Here is a 19,228-nt window from a genome sequence, read left to right as displayed (position 1 = left end):
TTTGGTGGGGTGTTAAAGCGGATGTCAACTGATTATGAAAGTCTTTCCTGTGAAAAATTTTCAGTCATGATTTAGATCAAGCACTTTATTGAAATGCAGGATATACACAGACAACTATTTTTAACTAGGGTCCAGGAATATTTTCGGCTTTATTGAAAACATGGAAAAGGTTTAATAAAAAACAAACAAACAAACAAAAACAAAACAAAACATGAACGAAATTGAAATTCTAACATGTGCTGCAAAGAAAGTCAAGGCATTTAACAAAAATTAAACAAAATAAATAAACACATTTCTCAAAAACAATGAAAAAGAATGAAAAATTTATTTTACAATTTATGTCACTGTAAACTGAAACAAAACAAAAATAAAAACAAAACAAAACTGTACCAAGCTTGTTTTCTGTTCCCCATCATGTAAAACATGTAGAATAATATTACAAATGATACTATTATAAAAAAGAAGAAGATAGGTGTGTTTTAGGGGCAGGACGATCGTCCCATATCCTGTTTTGAGAGCAGTATGATGCACAGATATGATTTTGGTGTTATTTCCTTTTATACCCTGGATAGCCTTTAACACACATAACATTAACTTACAGGAGTCCAGGAACTTTAAAATGTCACTTGTGCACGCTACATTATATTTTTCATTCCTAAAACTGCCCAAGAACTAGATTTGCCACAGTGGGTACTTTACGGAAACATTTATTAATTAGAAAAATAAAATAATAATAACAATAATAATAATAGTAATAAAAACCCTCCTGTACCTATCTTTACTATTGTTTCAGTTCCTAACAACAGTCACACTACCCTCTCTACGACATGTAGATTCACAATGAAAGGCTGGTTAAGCTCATCCCCGACCCGTCCCCATGAACATAAAGTCAGTCAAGCAGCAAGCGGTGACAGGAGAGTAAGACAATACAGTACATACACAATATGCTGGAATACCGTCATGACAATGTGACTAACGAGCTTTTGGAGATTTCTCACAAGGCTGATGAACTGCCCAACTCTCACCACTGCGTATCTAATTCCCTCTAATTGGATCCTCTGATTACAGAGCGTTAGTGTATTGAGATTAAAAATTCGTAACGTGTTTGATTGACCCTAACATATTCCAAATGTGGATACGCCTTGTGTTAAAGGCGGTTTGTTTTAAGGCTCAGGTCACAGTAGCACAAAGCACAAAGATCCTAGCGACTGAGAGATGATCAACACATAACCATGTTGGATTTCACTAATACCTTGTGTTTAATACTGCATATCTTCCAAACACCTCCTTCGAATGTGAGGAAAAATGAAACCAATGTCAGACATTTGCTGATAATTCACTGATATTTAACCTTTACTAAGTTTTACTACCTACACTTTAGTCTAACAGGCTGCAAAAAAAAAAAAATCAGTGCATGAAGACTGAAGTCTTTTTTTTTTTTTTTTTAGTGGAGCCAAAATCACTGAGTTGACCTATGCTCATTTTAATAGCATAAATGCACTTTGTGTAATCACCAGAAAAGAAAAAAAAAACAGATAAAAAAAACCCGGGTGAAGTTTTACACCTGTTGAGTGCACGCATAGAATTTGACTTACTTTGGTAAGCTGGTTCATGTTTCGCTTCGTAATCTTTAACACTTCTTGAAAAAAAGGTTTCCCTTCAACGCTACATTTCCGTCAAGTCTTTTAAACCAACAGCATCTTTGACTCTCACACACTTTTGACACTTTATAAGAAGCTGCTGTTTGCAGAAGAGAATGCTTATACAGGAGAGAAGACAGGCACTCGAGTCATGTTTTTGTTTTCTGTCGAAGTTGAATTGCACAGTCCACTCGCTTCATGCCTGGATGAGAACGTACACACTTGCAGCACACACAAGCAGTTGGTTCTAACATCAGACACACAGCCATGAGCAAGAAGTCCAGCATAACAAGCCTCACATCACCGGCCCTTCACCTCTTCTTCACACAGCTGTGTGTGCTTGAGTAGCTGCACTGTGTAGCACTGTCCAAATCCACAGGTGTGACTTACAACAACTTCACTTGGGGAAAGATGGACATTCCGTTGGAGTGCAGGTAGGACGGGGTACAGACAAGATCAGTTCAGAGAGGTTTAACTATTAGAGGTCCAGTTTGTTCAATTCTAAGGGTTCCTGTCCTTCACTTGTTAGTAATGGCGCTCGCCTCGCCACTGGCTTGGGGACGGCTCAGTCCGGGGCTGGGGAGCTCTCGGTTAGGGGACGCTGTGGACGAGGGTTTGGAGGCTCCGTTGCTGGTCTTGGGTTTAGGTGTGGTAGGACTCACCAGGGCGAGACTGGCAAGAGCGTCGAGGGTTCCATCCGGGTCCACCATGATGTTTATGGCTACAAAACAGAAGGGAAGATTTTTGTCTCAAATATATACCCAGATACATTTTAATGAATATCAATACCATAGTGAAAACTGCGCTGCTGTGAATCTCAGAGCTAATCACGTTGAACATCAAGTCAGAGCTTGCACAGGGGAGAGGGAAGACTGTGTCTCTGTCTCATCTCCAACCACACTCATTATGGACATGTTTTAAGAATGTAAATACTACATATTAATGGTCAAAAAAGAAGGGCTTTGTGTTCAAGCATGATCTTGCAGAACATTACATTGTTAAAGCAATTACAGAGCTTTAAGACGAATGATAAGTTATTTTACTCTGATAAGCTGACGAAAAACAGTCATATGAGACTTATGTTGAAACCACTGACTAGGAATACAAAATGTACACCAATAAGTCATAACATTAAAACCATTAACCTTAAAACCCACATAGGTTTCCTTTGTGCCACCAGAACAGCTCTGTGCCCTCAGGGCATGACTCTACAGAGTGCTATTTGGCATCAAGATGTTAATAGCAGATCACTTAAGTGCTTTAAGTTGCAAGGTGGCGCCTTCATGGATCAGACTTGTTTGTCTGGTACTGTACATCCCATGGACGCTTGGTTGGACTGAGATCTGGGGCCGGAACAACAATCTTTACTGTGTGCTTGCTAAGCCCCATGCATGGCAGACTGTGATGCCCTGCGTGTTCTGATACCTTTCTACCACAGTGGCCATGCCCATGACTCTGTCAGCAGTTTTCTGGTATATAATTGCTAATCAATGTTATACAAGTCACTTGACAGTGGTGTTTGTGTTGTAGCTTATTGGTGCATAGAAGAATAATGGGTGGATAAAAACATGAATGGTCATCAAGCTGGATTAGTCAAACCCTGTACACTTCACCTCCAAACTTTATTTATATTATAGGACACACTATCAAATAATAGTGCAGCCGGTTGTGCTGTCACAACTAAACTATACCTGATCAAAACACCCAACCTCTATGAAAATCATTCATTTATTCATTCATTCATTTATTCATTTATAATAACTAGTTATCAGAGACAGGGTGACAGCTGATCTTGGATCACACGGTAATCTATTTCAGGCCACACACATAATGTACATATTTACAAGCTTATTCACACCTAGGGTCAATGTAGAGTCATCAGTTCACCTACTGGCATGTTCCTATGAGCGGGTTGGATAACCGCATGGACACAAAGAGAACGCACACAAACATCTCAGGATCAAACTGGGGATCCTAAAGCTCTGAATTTATAAAACACGTACCACGACTCTGACATCTTAAATCAATAAAGCACAATTAAACGTTACTTGAAATGACTGAGACTTCATACTCGTTTCTATAGTTTTGGGTGGGGTTGATGCTTGTACTGCAGCCAGCCACTAGAGGGCATCAGAGACACTTGGCACCTCTAACCTTTATGCCATTTCCAGTCATAATAAGACATATTCACTTTAGGCTTAATGTTAAAGTCTCACCAGCGCCAATGTTATCGATGAGCGGACACTGCTTAACTCTCATTTGAGAGAAGAGAAACGTTAAGAGAAAAGAAAGAGAGCTTTGAGAGAAATCAATGAAGTAGATGAAACGTTTCTAATTAGCATTACTTTCACCCTTACCTTGAATCTGCTTTTCCACCCTCTTCAGCTCTGTTAGAATTGTTGAGATGTCCTATGAAAAGTAACAGCACAATTAATACTACTGATATAATAATATTATTAAAACATGTGCCGTGACATGCTTGTAAGATGATTATATTGTGTGATTGCGTTATTGGACGCACCTTGTTAGTGGTTTTGAGAAGTGGTATATCACTCTCCGAGCTCAGTTTGCTCTCGATGTCGTCCCAGTTCCTGTCTTTGTCCTTGAACAGAATCCTGGATGACAGAACACAAGCGTTACCAACATTGTGCTTAGGGGAAAATAATCAAATATATTTCTGCATTGAGTTTGCATTTGGTAATGATGAGTGTGAATACTTGAAATACTGACTTGATTTTGCCTGCGGTTTTGTCCACAGACTGGCGGATTTTGGAGGACAGTTGAGAGACTGATGTCAGCAGCAAGCTGTCTAGCACCGCCTACATGATCACATGACAGGACGGTAAGCATTTCCAACATACAAGCTGAAGAATAATTTAAGGCAGTATGTGTTTGTCCATGCACAAATTACACATTTAAATTGCATTTAAAGAAAAAAAAAAAAACATATTAATTGCATGAATGGGACTAGCATTGTGATGGACTAATATGGTACAGTGCAAAGAAAAAAATGAAAAAAAAGCATTACGAAAGCATTTCACCAGTGCTGATAATAGACGGTAACAGCACTGGGACTACAGTATATGTATCACTCTACGTCATGAGTGTTCTAATACAGTAACTGTTAAATACACTAACTGTTGTTCGGCATCATAGATGAAAGTGGGTCAGTACAGTCCACAGTACTGAGGACACAGCAGCTGCCCGCCAAGTCCCACATTCAAAAAACTACAACAACTCACTGAAGCACGTTATCAAGGGCACTACTTAGCGTGTGGAACAAGGGATTGTACACCCTAGTGCACTAGCTTTACCTCTATTTAGGATTTAAATAGACCCCAGAATGAGGAAGTTAACGGATCTGATATTCTAAAGTGAAATACGTGAAAATATAAGGAGCGAGGTTCCAGGTCTGTAAACGATCTCCTTTGTTTATTGTCTGCTACAGTACATACAGTACAGTAGTACCGCTAAGAATTTAAACCTATGTTCTCTAAAGGCCAGTCGCAGCTCCGCCAGTTGCGGTTAGTTAGTTCTGGTGGAAAGGCTTGGGGGATATGTGTTAGCGGAGCAAAATCTGCAGCAGAATCCTACTTGTTAAAATTTTTTTATAGTTATATAGAAAATGGTTATTAAATAACAAAATATTTTGTATTTCGTATCAATTTTTTTTTTTTTTACTTCATTGGTGTGTCATTTGGCGCAGACTGCACACCACGCCCAATCCAAAACACACATCATGTTTGGTTCACTTCCTGCAGTCGGGTCGATTCAGGATCAGGGTGCTTTATTCGCTGTGACTGAACCATGTTTAGTTGGAACCAGACTTAATACTTCTTCTTTTTTTATTATTTTTTTTTTAGATTTTTTTAAATTAGAGGCCTGAAGACTATCACGTGTTTCCTCTGAACCACGTGACGCCAGCCGACCGCATCTTTTCCATGCTGCTCGCTCATGCACCGTTAGGGGCGGCGTAACACACTCGGAGGACAGAACTATCCGCTCCTTCTGGTTGCGTGAGCTCATAGACGCCCCTGATTGGCTGTAGAGCCATGATTAATGCGGGGGGGGGGGTTGGGGCGTAACCTCTCATCCCTCCCCTCTGAGAGAGCTCGGCCAATCAGCTCTCTCTAAACCTCCGGCTGTGAGAGGTTACAGCATCACCCAGGAATCGAATTCGCGATCTCCGGATGATAAGGGAGCACTTTACCGCTGCGCCACTCATAAGCCCATAGACTTATACTTCTACGCACAGACAGTCATGAACAAGTTGTTTTGATCTAAACCCAAGTGTGATTGATGTGTTTTCACTCCGCCTGTCTGTAAATCAACTGAACAGGACGACTAATTGCTGCATGTGTAAAGCACCTGTTACGGCACTTACGTACAGTATCTCTAAAAGTGATGCAGATTATTATGTTCATACCGGTCTGACCTCATCTCGGTTCCATGTGCGTCTGCGCAGTGCACTCTGGGGATCCAGACTATCCGGGGCTCGAGGCCGCAGCTCCACCGGCCGGCCGTTCATCTCCGGAGTCTTGGTCTGCACCACAGGGGGGATCTTCCGAAAGTTCAAACTTTCATCAAAAACTCGCTCTACCAACTACAAGTAATGAAATGAGAGGGTGAAGTGATGAAGAATGGAGGTCAGTGTTACTCCTGCGCTGCTCTATAAGGTTATAGTGTATAATATCAAACACTCCTGATCGCTATTCTGATCGTGGGTGGGATAGATTGGGAATGAAAGCTAAATGTTTACAGGTTTTTATTAGAGTTATTAACACGTTAGTAAAAAAGCCCATATTTTAGTCAATTAGCTGCTGGTGTTGGTGTAAGATCTCTAGGGAATTAGTCTGTACCTCCTCTCGGGTGTCGATGGCAGAGCCGGGCGTGGTGGCCGCTGTGCTCACCGTGGTGCTTGGTGCTGTGCCGGAGGAGCTGACCGAGTCGATCTCTCCGGCCACGTCGTGGATCTCCCGCGCCAGAATGGCCAGATCTTTGGCCAGGTCCTGACTGATCCTGCGCACACAGGGGAATAACCTGTTAACCATCAGAGGGGTGCTCAAAACTAGGGGAGGTCAGAAACATGCAAAACAAGGCACAAAACTCACACAAGGTGGGCCCTGCACAACATGCACACAAAAACAGTGAAAAACCGAAATACATAAAAATAATGAGATAAATAAACATACATTCAAACAAACATGCATTACAGTTACACATTATTCTTAAACTCTATGCACAGTTTTCTCTAGTAATGGTCATACAGAACTGCTGAAGTGATTTCAAATAAAGTAGGACTAATGAAAATGTATTAGAACCACTTGTTAGTGAGACTAATCAGAAGATTAGGCTTGACTTTGCTAGCGAGTATAAAGATTAGACTTTGGAACATAGATAAAGGGCCATGTGATCTGATGAGGTCAGACTGACCCTATTCCAGAGCGATGTGTGCATCAGGGTAAGGAGGGAAGTGGATAAAGCGTCATGCATAGTGGCCACTGTACGAGACTCTGGAGGCAGTGTTATGATCTGGGGTTGCTTCCGTTGGTCAGGTCTAGACTCAGCAACGTTACGTGGCAATAAAATGAAGTCAGCTGATGACCTGATCAAGTCATCACATCAGTGGGGTATTTGGGGCTAATATGGGAAAACCAATTAACCTAATCTTTGGGGGGAAACCAGAGTATCCGGAGGAAACCCACCAAGCACGGGGAGAACATGCAAACTCCATGCACACCAACCCAAGATGGGAATCGAACCCTTGACTCTGGAGGTGTGAGGTTACAGTGCTAACCACTACGCCACTCTGACGCCTGGACAGGTTACATGTGCTTTTATTAAAGCGATAGGTAGTCTAGATAGTCTTTATCATATTTCTCTTTTGAGAGGTTCAGAAAAGTTACACCGGCTGAACATCTGTGTTTTAGTCTTATCTAAGGCATGATTAGCAGTATGAGATGCTGCAGGCATAAACTTGAGAGAGCAAAAGGATAAGAATAAACTACTCTGTGGTCATATTGTACAGCAAGCCAATGTGTCTCAGTTCTTTTATTCCTTAGTAGGTGGCTAATAAATTGCAAATGTCACATGTGAGTGTTAGTGAGTCTGAGGAACATGGAGTTGATCAGTACCTGGCGATCTCTTCGCTGTGAGCTGTCCAGTCTCTAATGTACTCCTCCTGCTCTCTCATCCTGTGTTTGATGGTGATGGTGCCCGGGTTTGCTGTCACCGTGCCCGTGCTGCTGCTCATTCTACTGGTGCGTAGTGCAGTGCCTGGCCTCAGACGCCCTGCTTTCGGGGAGTTCCTGTTCGAGCCAAACTCGTCCTCGGAGGTGGAGCCGTATTCCGTATTGAGTCGCCGCCACCTGCTGCTGGCTACGGGCACACAGGAACTTGTGGTTATTGTGTGGACCAGGGGCAATACCAGTTGGCCATATTTTAGACTTTTAGATATGCTACAGCATCAGCAAATCATAGTTCATCTACTGCGAGAAGCTGAATGAAATATTACTGTCTGGACATTAGTCTACTAATGCTATATACTGCAAAAAATAAATAGGAGGGGGGAGGGAGAGAGGGGGAATTCAATAATCTCGTCATTATTGAGATTAAAATTCTTGTCAGTATTAGACACAGCAGCAGTGAGACCTGAGTTGTTAGAAGAACAATAAAAGCACAAATGGTTCATATGCATCATCTCCATTCCCGCTGACACAAGGTTTAATCACATGACCACTTGTTTTGCTGATATCAACACATGGACATGTTTTTTTCACCATTTTCATTAATATACTCTTTTTACTACAATGAAATAGATCTCTGCAATAGAAAAAATATATAATAATAATAATAATAATCACTACTAACAACCATCCATCATGATGTTAATAATTGTATTATACAGGGTGGCCCAAAGGTCTGGATACACAGGTTAAAAAAATATATTTAAAAGTAGAAATTACAGCAAATGCTCAAATAGACAGCTTATGATTTTAACACATTCATGTACACGCTGAATACTAAAAGGTTGAACATTGCTTAATCCATCAGGACCAATGTTGGTATAGGCTGAGAGATTTCCTCCTTTAGTGCAATTATTATTCTGGGCCAATTCTGATAAGACCACTCACTTCAGATGACCTTGATTTATTCTATCTTCTATTGTACAGTAAGTTTCAATGCCGTCCTTGGTCTAAAATATATATTTTTAAAAAGGTATAACATTTTTATAAAAGAAAAAAAATCCTGATTCTCAATCCAGACCATAGCCCCACCCTGTATGTGTAAAACCTTGTTTTATTTGGGATTGGAGATTTTTTTTTTTAATCATATTTCAAAAATCAAGTGCACATGAACCTAAAAACAAGCAAAAAAAAATTTAATATCCATATATCCAATGCACTTTAGTATCCCCCAGCAAAAAAAACTAAGTCTAAAAAATAAATAAATGCTTTGACATTGTGCTTGCTCAACAAATGCCTGTGAATTATGAATGCTTGCCATTAGGGGGCGCCTGTCCAACACAAGCTGTATTTAAAGCCTTTTATTCCCATTGCTCAAAGCTTGCATCAGCAAAATCTACACCTAACCTCTACTTTCCAGTTATGAAACATATTTTTATAAATAAAACAAACAAACAAAAAAACATCGAAGGTCAAAAAAAACAACAACACAGTTTCAGGATGACTGAATAGTTGGACTGCAACAAAAAAAGAGACTTGTCCATAGCATTATTAAAACCATGAAAACTAAATCTATATTACTTAGCGAAGTTGCACGCTAAAAAAAATTATAGATAATAAAAATCACAAGTATGTTTAATAGTGAAAGTAAGTATTATTTTCACATCCACAAAAATTCACAAGATTGGGATTAAATAGATGCATGAGCATAAGATAACTACTAGCTAGTGAGATTTACAGTTTGATAGAAAACACAATAAAAAAAAAACTTTACTAAACTAAGTTAATAAATTTTTTTAATTTTCGGCTTGTTTTTCACACAATGTTTGAACTGTTTCCTTGATTGTGTAGACTTTGCATTCTTCTAAATGTACTATTTAAATTTTTTTTTCATTTACATTTTGATGTTATCTATTGAGATCAAAATGCATAATTAAATAAACTGAAATGGAAGAAAAGTCATACTACAAATACATTAATGCCGTTTCACTATAACCACCCAGAGGTGGTCCAGTCATCCAACATGATGATCTTCTCCATGGTCCATCCTCCACAAACATTGGACTGAAAATATGCAGCTTACAGTATGTATGCACATGAATTTAAAATATTTGAATTCGTTGTGGAACTTCTACATCTACGAATTGATAAAAACCACACAGACAGAATGCAAGGCTCTATTCAAGGGCTCGTAAGGAAGCACTGTACTGGTAGGTATTTGCATGTTTTCATTATGCCATTAGATTGATATTTGACCAAGGTCTGACATGCACAGACGCTGGCACAAATACACAAAAGCACACACACACACACACACACACACACACACACACACACACACACACAAAGCACGCACAGCCCAGAGGTGGTACAGTACCCATGGGCTCCTCGTTGACAAGGTCATCCTCCGGCTCTGGTTGAGACGTCTCTGTGTGAATGTGCTCTTATGAATAACAAATGCATGCAAGGACAACAAAAGATGACAGACAACAACAATCAGGCTTAAAGAGAAAGAAATGTCTGTGTCTGTGGGGGGAAAAATTGCCAAATAACATGGGTATGGGGACTCAGCATGGGTACGTCTATTTGAGTAGAACTCACGAACTGTAAATTTTTAGACCTACAGTACGCCCAGGCAATTTTATTATATGTGTGGAGGTAAAATTACTCAATCCAATGGAGTTCAAGTAAGGAAGCGTAGAATTGCCTGACCAGTAAATGACGGTGATTTAATTAAAATAATAATACCCAGAAGCCTGAGAGATGGCTGGAAAGACATCCTTCCCCCTAGTGCAGTTGTAAGGGGAAAGTGAAAAACATGTCTAATCCTTCTAGACATTAGAAGCCTCAATAAAGCTGAATCCTGGGTTAGCTCGATATACTGTACTGTACAGTACATGACTGGTTTAAACCACTCTTGACGTCTTGACACAAAAACCTCGATCTCTTGATATGCTCCAGTGACTCCTGTCGTGGTTGAGTAGCTAAAGTTGTCTGTAAATGTACCCTGTGGCCACTTTGGTGCATTTTTTTATTTTGGTGCAAGAATTAAATGTCAAGGATATTTTAAATCTTGTAGCTTTTTTATAGATAGTGTGGTTATTAATATTTAATTTTTCCTTGTTAAAATATTTAACTCCACGATGCGAGCTTACCTGCTGGAGTACTGGAGATGGATGGTGCTGTCTTGGGTTTGGTCTCTGTCAGCTTGGAGACGCTGTTTGCCCGAAGGCGAGGGTGCAGCTTGCTGTCTGCTGGGTTGGTGGGGCGCAAGCCTAGTCTCAGTGCTGTCTCGGATGATATCCTCGAAGTAGTGCTGCGGGACATTGTGGCTTCCGAGTCGCTGCGTGCTGACATGGACCCAAGCCTGGTGCGCCTGGGCTGCGCCAGCATGTCGATGCGAGAAGGAGCCTTCCGACCTGATGGTGGCCTGGATGTGGAGCTGGTTGTGGACACTTCGGATGCAACTGACACCCGGTCTGCATCTGCCAGGTCTGTATCAGACGTGTCTCCAAGTCTAGCACGTCTCAGAAGAGACGCCCTCGTGGGCCGAGGCTGAGGCAACTGGGGCTTACCCATAGTGGCAGAGCTGGCCTGGGGCATCCTGCTGGATTTACTAGCTCTAGTAACTTTAGTGGAGTCCAGTTTGGACTGCAGCAAGTCATCAGTAAAGGTGAAGGGGTTACGCCCGTTGTCCTGGTCATCTGAGAGTACATCGGAAATGGGCAATGAGGATGTCTGCTCATCATCTGTCAGGTCCATGGAGGGCTGGCGGGCCCGCTGACTCGTATGAGCAGAGCGCCTGGTGTCCAGACGCCCATCTGAGGTCTTGGGCTTGGCTTTCCTCTCCAGTCTCTCCCGCGCATTGGTTGTGCCCTTTCCAGCTGAGCTCATGTTGCTTTTCTCTCTGTGCAGGCTGCTAAGAGAACGGCGCTTCTGCGGCGCTTCAGCGCGCCCCGCTGCTTTAGTTGCATCGGCCTCCAACTCTGGGGAAAAAGAGCGTCCTGAAGGGTAGCCAGGGGGTGGCGACGGGTCCAGCTTTTTCTCATCTCGTAGCTTGGCTTCTAGAAAGGCCATAACAGCCTCAGTATCCTTGAGTAGGGTGGTTGTGTCCATGCTGCCAGCAGAGTCACTGCGTTCTCGGCCCCCAGACTGCCGTTGGTTAATGCGTGGGATAAGCTCGAGTGGAACATTGGTGCTTGGCTTGTCGATGGTGAAGCTGCCCTGCCGCACCAGGGGCTTTCCGCCACGCTCGCCATCACTCCCCTTGCTTCTGTCCTCAGCACGCCTCCTGCGAGACTCCTCACTCTGCTTCTCTACACCTTCCATAGGAGGCACAAGAGGCTTGGGAGAGGCTGTCTGAACTTGGATTGTTTTTCCACTTGTAGCGTCCTTCTTTTTGGTGGTGGAAACACATTCACCATCTCCTTTGTGTTGCTTTTCTTGGAGTTCGGTGTCTTGCTTCTCGCCGATCTCTGAGTGTAGGCCTGTGGTGGTGGTGGAGGACTTTCCCAGCCTGCTCTTCTCGTCGGTGGGGAGTTGAGGCAACGTCCTCCTTTTCCGTTCAGCCTGGCTGGAGGTGGCAGAGCCGGTGCTCCTCAAAGACACACCTGACTCAAATGCATCAGCGTCTGAAAGACAAACATTATGACATGCTTATAGATTTGAAGATAGTAGCGGCACTGCTTTATGTTACATATCACGGTCAGGGAAGTGCCTGTTTAGGTAATACTTTTTCCAAAAGGTCTATATATAGAAACATTTAAATACATATACATTCAATTATTTTCTCCAAATATGTATCATTTTGTGTACTGATACTGGTAGTTGTAAGTTACCAGATGTGTTTTTTTTAACCAATTAAGGGTTAATGCCAGTTATATTTAGTCGTACAAGGCCGAGGACCTTATCTTCTTGAATGGAGAGAAACTGATGATGATGGTTCAAACTAATTTTGAGAGAACCGAATGTACGCTACAATTTTCCAAAACTGCCATAAAGATTCATTTAAAACCAAAAAGTAAATGTCTATTTCAATTAGGAAGAAATTTGACTTTATCTTTTCATGAATGATTTAAAATCCAGGTGTTTTCTTGAACCGACAATTGATTGGCTCTTGATAATGAGCGGAGGGACTTACAGAAATACAGCTGTCAGTGAGCACAAATATCATTTATATTTAAATCAGTAGGCTCTACACAAACTGTCTTTAACACCAATAAGAAAATAAAAAGGCAAAAGTTCAGTTTGTGCTGTATCTCGTATCAAGGAGTCAGAAATCACCATGCTATGGCTAAACCATCAGTGAGACATCAGTGAGTGTATCTTTGAGACAAAGACATATACCTCTCTCTTGATGGACAAAGTGTGTGGGTTCTGCCCCGGAACCTTCGGGATCAGTTCTTGTGTGGTTAGCAGCTAAAGTGGCCCATTGGGAAACCCAGTGTGGACTGCCAACTGCAACGGATTCCTCCAGGAGGCCCTATTAATAAAGTACACATATATTTAATAGGTACACCACTGCTGTTAATTAATCAAAACCCCTTCTTGAGATCTAGAAATACAATTTACTGTTCTGTAAATGATGTGTCCTGTGTACGGCATTGTCCAGTATACTAAAATATTCCAGTGTATACTGGTGTACGGATAGGATTACTATATAATCCACTTACTGTAGCGATGTATTAATCAGCTATAAGTTAATATTTAAAATTAACTAGAGCAAGAGGCTTCTTATATGATCACTGTAACATTAATCAGCCTATTTCCTATATTTACAGTATGCTTTACCCCTTACCTTCAATACATACCAAAACATATCTCTAGTATTGTAAAGTTATTGTTCCATTCCTAAGGAAAATTTCTCCTCCTTGGTAAGAATGCAAGAGTAATTTTGAAGCAGATTAGAAACCCTCCCCAGACCAACTCCACTCCTGCACAGTGTGATGATTTAACTAACAAGTTAATTATGAGTTTTAGAGAAGGGAAATCACAAACTGTGTTGAAGTCTGTCTCTCCGGCACTGGAAATAGGCACTGTGATCTAGTGTCTATTGTCTTTAAATACAAAGCCACTAGGATGGCTGGATATGTTGACTGCATGGCTCCATTATTCTTGGCTGTGTGTATGTGCCTTGAGGGGAAGGGAGCACTGTTCCTGCTTTTTTTTCCTCTTAACTGGGTCAGTGAATGAGTGGCCTACTCTGTTTAACCAAAAAGTGGTCAAATAAGGGGACGTCTGATACAGAAGAAAGCCAGTTGTTTGCCTTCTTCTGCGGCAGTCTGAGAATCTAAAGATTTAACATTAGAGTGCTTCTTCAAGGACAGATTTAAGTCTTCACAGTGTTTTTGTGCTGAATTTCAAATAGGGGTGAGAAATTCTAGATTTCTTTGATCAGCAAATTAAGTATAGAGTAGAAATATACACAGTATATATATATACTAAAAATCCAATAAAATATTGTCCAAATTTCATAAGAAATTGTTTGTAAAATCAGACTGTATGCTGAAATATCTTTTTATTTTATTTTATTACTTTGGGTCAGTCCGGACTCATCAGACCACATGACCTTTTTCCTTTGAAGTCCAATCGTTATTCTCCCCAGCAAACTCAAGCTTTTTTTTCTCTGATTAGTGCCACTAGCAAGTGGTTTTCCTTTAGTCAAACAGCTGTTTATTCCCAATTCTGTAAGCTCTCATCACATTGTGAATGTGGAAACTGGTGTTTTTTTTACCATGCATCTTTACTTTAGCATTAGCATTTAGGTTATCTTCATTTATTCCTTCCATGAAGTTGAAGGTTCATCACAATCCTCACAGGTTTTAATAATGTCTTGGAAAATTCGAAACCCAATTCCAATAATTACAGTCCGATAACTTTCCTTGCTTTTCGCCTTCTAGTAAGAAGACCTGAAGTCATGTCCACTTAGATGCAACCTCCCATGCTATACAAATCGGTGGTAGACCTTCCCGCTTCGCCTCCTGCCTCAATTACAAGCTGGAATATGGGTGCCAACGCGGTTTGTTGATCTACGCAGTGACAAAATATTGCGTGCAAACGATCACGCAAATGTTCTTAGCATTCAGAATTTTTTTTCTTTACTCACCGCACACTCTGTAAATCCACAGTTACTACTACTACTAATAATAATAATACTGTTTACGCTGATTAAATGCAGCCCTAATCTAAATGCCCTTCAACAGCTATAAAAACCAGGCACACTGAGCATGTGGTACAGTACACAACCACACAATAAATAATTGACGTGTCACCCCCAGGACTTCAGAGTTACCTCAGCTTTCGTGCTGCTGGTCTTCTTACTGTCCTTAGTTTTCTGTTGCAGTGAGCTGGGATCCTGAGGCTTCTCCACCCCGAACACCTACACAAGAGACGACATAAGAGCGAAAGGAACAAGGGTTCCTTCATTCAGCACGAATCCATAGCAACTGTGCAAAAAAAAGTCCTGAAACATCTGAGGCAAGTAGAAGAAGGTGTTAATTAGTAAAGCTGCTCAAAGCGCTCACCCTGTAAACTGAACAAAGGCCTGTGGATACTGTAACATTATCAACATTCCTATACAATTTGTTTACTCATTTATTCATCCTGTTGCTTACACTTATTATTTAATCAGCAGAAAAAGCCTTGAAGACACAATTTCTTTTTTTTTTTTTGGGTTTGTACTGTGTTTTTTTTTTCTGTTAAAAAAAAGTAAATGTGCCGCTTTAAGACTAGCATGCTGATTCTGCAAAAAAAAAAAATTGAGAGCTTAATAGCTCCCTCAAGGTAAAAAGAATAATGGAAGAACGCACGGGTTAACTACAGAAGAGCGTAACGATCACATTAGATATAACTTTACGAAATCTCAACATCATAATATAATAAGAGAACTACTAACCCGTCCACCGGGATCGGCCTTTACATCAAGTGTAATATGCTGTAATGATGAACGCCTGTACATGTGCATTTTCACTTTACGTTTGTATAAATATAAATAAACCAAATAGAAGCTTTAACGATTTACCCCAGGGGAGGTTAGATTACCAGTTCAATCTGTGTGAGCAAAACACTGGATTAGTTCACGCGGTTCACCAACATACCAACATTTTCAGATCACCTTATCAATCATGCGGCGGGCCTCCTCCTCCTCAGGGTTGTGGTTCTCCAGCTCGATGGTGTAGGTGCCCTTGTCGCTCTGCTCATCGTCCTGCTTCTGTGTCTCATCTCCTGGGGTCGTCGTCGCCTTGTCCTCTGACCTTTTCTTCTGCAGCAGCCGCGCTGCTGTCGGTGCCACTGTTGCCAGAGCGGACGAAGTGCCCTTAGGATGGGAGGGTGGTGCCGGACACAGTCCCTCTCCTGGTATCCCTCCCAAAAGTGGTGCAGTCTGGGAGAAGGAGTAGGAGCGGCGTTTGCGCGGGTTCTCCTCATCAAAGAACTCAATGGTAAAGGCGGTGCGGCTGGTGGAGCCCGAGCCGTCTGCCCCAGTCACTTTGGCACGTGTGAGGCCAGCTGCCTTCAAGCGCTCCTCCAGAGCGGCGTGGCGTCGGCTACCGAAACGCAGGCCGAGGCCGTTCTCCGAGTCGCTTTGGGTGCCGTCCTCGTGCTTGCTGCCTGTAAAGGAAGAAGAAACCTGTATATTAGCCCAATTTACCTATATTTACTTAGGAAACGTTGAGCAGAACATGAACCAGTGAATTAATTTAGCTGTGCAGCTACGTGACCCCTGTTTATATGATAAATAAGGATGGTACCTGAGGTTCTAGATGGACTACACAGCGAGTGTGATGGAACGTAGAGTGCTGTGATAGTAATAAAAGCAGGGTGGACAAAAACGTGGACGAGGCGGACTATGAAATGCTTCAGGCTATTCTATGCAGTGAGAGTTGACAGGCAGTCAGAGCCACACACACTACACACTGGCCTCTCATGCAGCAGTCGAATGACAGAGAAGAGAATGAGCTCTTCTGTTTCACACAGGCTGCTTTTTGTATCAGCACAGATTACCACACACACTCTAAACAAATCATCTGGACATGATCACACACAGAGACACACATCTCGATCACTCCTAAAATGATTTAAGATCATCGACCTCATCTGAGGCACGCTCTCTACTGTATGTACGCACACCCACCTGAGATCATGAATATTAACGTCCTTGTCTTTCCATTCAGATTTCAATCCTTACAATCCTCTCAGCATCCTGCACAGAGCATGCTCGTCACACACGAGCACATTTCCCACATACTCCAAACGCCCCAAGGATCATATCTAAAGAATCAGCAACGCTCATGCCAGTGCTAATATTCTGAGTGAGAGCACTGTGGCGACTAAAACACATCTGCAAAAGGAAAGAGGTCCACCTCCGGAGATCCTTGAGCCACGCCCTTAAAGAGGATTGACTGCAGAGCGCGGCATGCATAATCAATCACCTGCACACACAGCTCACGTGTCTCTGTTCACATCTGTTTCGTCAGCGCTTCACTAGCCCCAAAAGCACACGGTCATCATAAATTAGCACCCATTTCATTACCGAAAGCCAACAGCGCTAAGATGAGAGGGCGTTGCTTTTACAAAGCACCAGGCTGCAGTGTTTCAGTAGAACGAGAGGGAAAAAAAGCGCTATCCCAGCAGGATATAGCATCTTAAGCTCCTCTCTGTATGGATTCATTCACATCCTGCATGAACTGAACCCTGTTCCCTGCAAAGATGATGATGATTATCTGCATAACCCGAATGCCTGTGGTGAGAAAAAGTATGGAAGCGGAGTGTTAAAATAAGTGTCATCTGCAGTGTTAAGCTCAAAGGGGAAGGAGAAGTCTGTTTAAAGATTGATGGGTAGTTTGTGCTGTGATAATGACCGTATCTTTCCAGGAACAATTGCAGAACACTCAAGCGTACTCATAGTCCCATTACACATCTTTATTACGTATCTCATTCTTATTCAATGATAAACCAATCAATTTGTTTTCATCATTTAATTAAAAATCTATTTGTTATATATTTTTTTGTCTTTGTTAAATAGGATTCCAGAACTAAGCAGTACAACCCCATTTTAGCATTGGACACACATGGTGAGCAGACTGTATGGGCAAGTCTTGAGCCATCCCACATTTCTTTAAATTTAATTTAATTACGTAGGTTAAATGAAAGAAATTAAAAAAAAAAAAAAAACAGTTTTCAAAGTGCCTAAGGATACAATTAAAAAATCAGTTGTTTATGTAAAAACCCCAGCAACAACCTCATTTCCCCTCTTGTCTGTTCCAACCACTCATCATGCTGAACCACTCATCTGCACCTGTTTCTCACTGGTTCAAGTCTTAAGTTTTTTCATGTTAGTTTGTTCTACAATACACCACTGCTAAACCCACCACTAGACCCATCACCCTACTGGGAAATCAACAGAACAGTTCATATATGATAGTGGAGAACACAGGATTATAAAACACATGTAAGGGCTACAGAGCCCCCAACCTTCGCCATGCCACCCGGAGACACACCAATAAAACCTGGGCGAGACAGATAATCTTTACATACCATCCTGCTCAAGTTAGTTACAGTCTAGTGAACAGCTTTTTTTTTTTTTTAATCATGTTGAATGTTTTAATTAGTAAATTATAATAATATATATTTTTAATACATATCCAGGCAATGCTCATTTATGCTGTACCAACAGTGTATCATATCACAACACCATTATACTGTATTGAAGCCTACAACAACATCATACCCATGCTGATATTCAGCACAACAGCACAATGAAAGATTTCATAAATACGGCTTCCACTCATCATCATTCAAGTCCACCTAACATTACAAAACCTCTTTCAAAATCTCCACCTCCAGACTCTCCCTCATCCCATATTAGTGAGGAAACAAAAACTCGCCTAACCTATACTTGGCTGTTCATTTCATTTTTTAACATTATTTTATCATATTAGTGTGTTAGGTGTAGTGCAGGTGGTTATATTACCATTCTTTTACCATATATTACCATTACAATTTTATTTATTGATATAAACTGACAACTTGTGGCATAATGGGTTATTTTTATGTTGTAAAACCGCTTAATTAAAGCAGCTTATGTAGAACATAAAACTAAAGAGTTAAAAAAGACAAGTTAAACCTTGTGGTTAAAAGGGTTATATTTCATATGGTATTAAAAATGTTTAAATGTGTTAATATGCCAAGGAGCTGAAAAATAAATTTAAATGTAACCTAATATCGTTGGGTTATACTATAATTATTTGTTTATTTTATTTCTTTTCGTTAATATAGATCCTACAAAGTATAATATATATATATATATATATATATATATATATATATATATATATATATATAAAGAATTTTTCAGGAACATCAGTATCCAAGTTAAGGTATTGTTACTGGTGCAGGCATAAAAAT

General features: G+C 41.0%; 1 protein-coding gene across 13 annotated transcripts in view; it reads right to left on the bottom strand.

The window, feature by feature from the left end:
• Positions 1–70: 70 nt before the first annotated feature.
• The window catches only part of cep170aa (centrosomal protein 170Aa), a 49,827-nt gene continuing 30,669 nt past the window's right edge, over positions 71–19,228 (bottom strand). For 2 of the 13 annotated variants that reach the window (XM_053501739.1, XM_053501751.1), the window contains 12 exons: positions 15,939–16,432; positions 15,117–15,203; positions 13,172–13,307; positions 10,981–12,456; positions 10,203–10,253; positions 7,775–8,018; positions 6,500–6,680; positions 6,067–6,243; positions 4,371–4,459; positions 4,162–4,255; positions 3,998–4,049; positions 71–2,361 (listed from right to left, as the gene is read on the bottom strand). In XM_053501739.1, coding sequence (XP_053357714.1) covers positions 2,159–2,361; positions 3,998–4,049; positions 4,162–4,255; positions 4,371–4,459; positions 6,067–6,243; positions 6,500–6,680; positions 7,775–8,018; positions 10,203–10,253; positions 10,981–12,456; positions 13,172–13,307; positions 15,117–15,203; positions 15,939–16,432 — 3,284 coding nt within the window. In that variant the 3' untranslated portion in view covers positions 71–2,158. The remainder of the gene's footprint in view (positions 2,362–3,997; positions 4,050–4,161; positions 4,256–4,370; positions 4,460–6,066; positions 6,244–6,499; positions 6,681–7,774; positions 8,019–10,202; positions 10,254–10,980; positions 12,457–13,171; positions 13,308–15,116; positions 15,204–15,938; positions 16,433–19,228) is intronic. The other 11 variants (XM_053501740.1, XM_053501743.1, XM_053501745.1 and 8 more) reach the window with 11 other exon arrangements.

The sequence above is a fragment of the Clarias gariepinus genome, chromosome 8 (genome assembly GCF_024256425.1).
Source record: "Clarias gariepinus isolate MV-2021 ecotype Netherlands chromosome 8, CGAR_prim_01v2, whole genome shotgun sequence".
Classification (NCBI taxonomy): Eukaryota; Metazoa; Chordata; class Actinopteri; order Siluriformes; family Clariidae; genus Clarias; species Clarias gariepinus.
This window is presented reverse-complemented; position numbering and strand designations above follow the sequence as displayed.